Here is a 4,880-nt window from a genome sequence, read left to right as displayed (position 1 = left end):
ATAACTCACGTTTCACCAACGACAAATGCCGCAGTATCTATTTTTGAAGGAAAGAACATTGTCTTTAATCGCAAAAAGGAATTCATCTTGGGACTTTGGGAGGATATTTGCAATAGACTCTTCAAAACTCGTGCAGAATTACTCTCATCTTATAGATAGCAAATCACCGAGATTTTCGAGGATATGAAGAAGGCGAATGTTTTGAATCTTTCTCCATTAGAGAGTTTACTGGATTCTCTTTTCGAGCTAGCCGCTTCATATGATCAAGAGCGATCCAGTTTGGCTGATAATTCGAGTGAAGATGAGAATATATAGTTGATTTCCAAATCTAAGGAGCATCTCGAATTATTCAAACTTAAAGCAAACGAAAAGGTCAAGAAAGTTTCCTCTAGTGAAAAGAAACTAAAGAGAGTTGTGAAGAGGTTGGAGACTTTACAACAAGAGAGGGAGAATCTTGAAGGTGTTATAGAAGCGACTCAAAAGGAGGTTGAAGAGATTCAAGCAAACGTTTCAGCTACCAAGACTGAGGTCTCTTCATATGAAAACATAATTTTGCTAACTATTAATGATTTGGCCAATCTCGAGGAGAAAAAGAAGAACCTGGAGACCAACTGTCAAGAATTGATCAACTACAAGTTCTGTTTAAATTAGACTATTAGCATTGTCTCCCCTTTAATCTTTATGTTAGATTGACCTAGTGAATATTTATTTCATCATCAATAAGATTTCTTTTCTTTTGCTTTACATTGTCCGACTTTTATCTTAGTCATATTAACAATTATCAGCTTTACACGCTTGTAAAAAAAGATTCATATCTTGTTGTGGGAGAGTCCAAATAACGAACTGTTTGATTTTTCGAAAATTAGACTTAAATATCCAAAATATATCCAAAATTTAGAATTGAACACCTTCAGAATCTCCCCAGATAATATTTTGAAATCAACTTTAGATTCCATCACGTTGAAAATTTCAGATTTGCGCAGTCTCACAAAAATAAATCATATCTTGGCGTAGAAACGTAAAAAAAAATGAACCGTTTGATTTTTGGAAACTAAAATTCCAAATCTAAAACATATCTAAAATGTAAAATTTAATGCCTTAAGGCTATTTTCAGATAATATTTCGAAACCAATTTTAAATTCTGACACGACGACGGTTTCAGATTTGCGCGACTTCACCAAAACTTTTGTATCTTGATGTAGCAACATCGAAATCCTGAACCGTTTAATTTCTTGAAAACTAAACTTCCAAATATAAAACATATCCAAAATACAAAATTTAATGCCTTAAGGATAGTTCAGATAATATTTTAAAATTAATAATAAATTCTGGCATGATGACGATTTTAGATTTGTGCAACTTCACCAAAAATTTTATATCTTGATGTGGGAACGTCGAAATCATGAGCCGTTTGATTTAGTGGAAGCTAAAATTCCAAATATAATACATATCCAAAAATAAAATTTAATTCCTTAAGGATAGTTTCAGATAATATTTCGAAACCAATTTTAATTTTGACACGGTGATAGTTTCAGATTTGCACAACTTCACCAAAATATTTGTATCTTGATGTAGGAACGTCAAAATTATGAACCGTTTGATTTTTCAGAAAAAAAACTTCAAAATTGAAAATATATCCAAAATTAAAAATTTAATGCCTTAAGGATAGTTTCAGATAATATTTCGAAATTTATACTAAATTCTGACACGGTGAGGATTTCAGATTTGCGCGACTTCACCAAACATTTTGTATCTTGATGTGGGAATGTTAAAATCATGAACCGTTTGATTTCTTGGAAACTAAACTTCAAAATAAAAAACATATCCAAAATGTATAATTTAATGCTTTAAGGATCGTTCCAGATAATATTTCTAAGTCGGCTTTAGTTTCTAATATGTCGACAGTTCCAAATTAGCGCGACTTCGCCAAAACTTTCATGTCTTGGTATGGAAAACTCAAGATCGCAAGATGTTTTAATTGACATAAATTGAAATTCAAGAGCTTCATTCTCACCAAATATCTTGGGTTCATGTCTCACTGAATTTGAAATGTCGTGCCAGGTAATCTTCCTTCTTATACTTGTGTTCACTTCTGATGCCTCTCTTTCCTTCCCCCTTTTTTTTCTAGGGCAGAGAGCGGATTTGGAGACCAAAAAAAGTTGAAGCTTTGGCAAACATGAAGGCATAGCAAATTCCCGGACTTCATTGCAAATGCTTTGCAGCCTTCTAAAAGACTATAATCGTCCCATTGAAGGTACCAATTTACAATAGGGGCTTGCCCCCTTTAAATCAAATGAGATCCAAAGTTCAACAGAAGAATAACATTTCGGCTTGATTTTTTTTAACTGGTGATTGAATTGATTGCATTCCTTCATACTTCACTCGAACGACGAATGGGTCACTATGTATCTTTTGAACTCATGCGGATGAACTTAGAATGAAACTCTAAGCTGCCTGCATACCTCGGTGAAGAGGAACAAGTCATACTGTAGTTCAAAAAGGGTGAGTTCTTTTTTCATGTCCTAAATTTTGCCTAGGCCGCCTCTTTCGAGGTTTTCAACCTAGCGTACTTTGTTTTGGGGGTCGTACATAGTTTATACTCTTGCGGGCCAGGAGTATAGGAACATGCAGTTTAGGCTCGTGCGTCACGAAGCGTTGCAACTTCAAGGATAATACTTCTTTAAGAACTTGCCATTGATAGGGCCGATTCTCATGCCCTCTGCAGCAACTTCAAGGATAATTCCTTAAGGATAGTTTCAGATAATATTTTGAAATTAATACTAAATTCTAACATGATGACAATTTCAGATTTGTGCGACTTCACCAAAATGTTTGTATCTTGATGTGGGAACGTCGAAATTATGACCATTTGATTTATTGAAAACTAAACTTCCAAATCTAAAACATATCCAAAATACAAAATTTAATGCCTTAAGGATAGTTTCAGATAATATTTCGAAACCAATTTTAAATTCTGACACAACGACAGTTTCAAATTTGCGCGCCTTCACCAAAACTTTTGTATCTTGATGCAGGAATGTCGAAATCACAAACCGTTTGATTTTTTGAAAACTAAGCTTCAAAATATAAAACATATCCAAAATTCATTGCCTTAAGGATAGTTTCATATAATATTTCAAAATTAATACTAAATTCTGACACGGTGACGATTTCAGATTTGGGTGACTTCACCAAATATTTTGTATCTTGATGTGAGAACGTCGAAATCATGAACCGTTTGATTTATTAGAAACTAAACTTCAAAATCTATAATGTATCAAAAATGTAAAATTTAATTCTTTAAGGATGATTCCAGATAATATTTCGAAGTCGGATTTAGTTTCTGATATGTCGACAGTTCCAAATTAGCGTGACTTCGCCAAAACTTTTATGTCTTGGTATGGAAGACTCGAGATCGCAAGACATTTTAATTGCCAGAAATTGAAATTCAAGAGCTTCATTCTCACTAAATATCTTGGGTTCAAGTCTCACGGAATTTGAAACGTCGTGCCAGGTAATCTTCCTTCTTATACTTGTGTTCCCTTCTGATGTCTCTCTTTCCTTCCCCCTCTTTTTCTAGGGCAGAGAGCGGATTTGGAGACCAAAAAAAATTTGAAGGTTTGGCGAACATGAAGGCATAGTGAATTCCCGGACTTTAATGCAAATGCTTGGCAGCCTCCTACAAGATTATAATCATCCCATTGAAGGTACCAATTTACAATTGGGGCTTGGCCCCTTTAAATCAAATGGGATCCAAAGTTCAACATAAGAATGGTATTTCAGCTTGATTTTTTTAAGTGTTGATTGAATGGATTGCATTCCCTCATACTTCACTCGAACGACGATTGGGTCACTATGTATCTTTTAAAATCATGCGGCTGAACTTAAAATGAAACTCTAAGCTGCCTACGTACCTCGGTAAAGAGGATCAAGTCATACCATAGTTCAGAATGGGTGAGTTTTTTTTTCATGTCCTAACTTTTGCCTAGGCCGCCTCTTTTGAGGTTTTCAACCTAGCGGACTTTTTTTTGGGGCCGTACATAGTTTATACTCTTGCGGGCCAGGAGTATAAGAACATGCAGTTTAGGCTCGTGCGTCAAGGAGCATTGCAACTTCAAGGATAATATTTCTTTAAGAACTTGCCATTCATAGGGCCGATTCTCATGCCATCTGCATCAACAAACTTGTAATCCCAACTTGAATAAGCTTCTTGCACGACATATGGCCCATCCCATTTTGAAGAGAACTTCCCTACAGGTTTATGGGAAGTAATAATAGGTTTTCGTATGGCAAAGACTTGATCTCCTACTTGAAAGGACCTTGGGCAAACTCTTTTATTGAAGGCGCGAAACAATCGAGCTTGATAACATTCAAGACTCTGTTGAGATTCCAACCTCTTCTGATCAAGAGCCTCCAACTCTGCTAATCGAAGTCGAGTATTTTCTTCATCAATGATCCCTTCTTGAATAGATAATCGTAATGAAGGTATTTGACACTCGAGTGGCAAGATGGCTTCGACTCCATAGACGAGTGAATAAGGGGTTGCTTGTGATGGCATGCGGTGAGTTGCTCTACATGCCAACATAGCTTCTTCCATACGGTCATTCCAATCTCGTTTGGATTTTGGAGACAACTTTATTTAACAAGTTGCATAGAGTCTTGTTGAATGCCTCAACTAGACCATTGGCGACAACATTGTACATAGAAGAGTTACGTTGCTTGAAGCCAAAGAGATCACAAATTTTTTTCATCAACCTATTATCGAATGGCTTGCCATTATCCGTTATTATGTAACGAGGAATGCCAAAGCGATAAATTATGTTTACTCAGATGAAACTTGCAACATTTTCCTTCTTTACTTCCTTAAGAGCAACCATTTT

The 4,880-nt window shown here is 35.5% G+C and overlaps 1 protein-coding gene across 1 annotated transcript; it reads right to left on the bottom strand.

Annotated features, from left to right (window-relative positions):
- Positions 1 to 4,114: 4,114 nt before the first annotated feature.
- LOC138901979 (uncharacterized) lies at positions 4,115 to 4,597 on the bottom strand. Its single transcript, XM_070189781.1, has one exon. The coding sequence runs from the start codon at positions 4,595 to 4,597 to the stop codon at positions 4,115 to 4,117; it is 483 nt and encodes a 160-aa protein (XP_070045882.1).
- Positions 4,598 to 4,880: the final 283 nt, after the last annotated feature.

The sequence above is a fragment of the Nicotiana tomentosiformis genome, chromosome 11 (genome assembly GCF_000390325.3).
Source record: "Nicotiana tomentosiformis chromosome 11, ASM39032v3, whole genome shotgun sequence".
Taxonomy (NCBI): domain Eukaryota; kingdom Viridiplantae; phylum Streptophyta; class Magnoliopsida; order Solanales; family Solanaceae; genus Nicotiana; species Nicotiana tomentosiformis.
The sequence above is the reverse complement of the archived record's forward strand: the minus strand, read 5'-3'. Positions and strand labels throughout refer to the sequence as shown.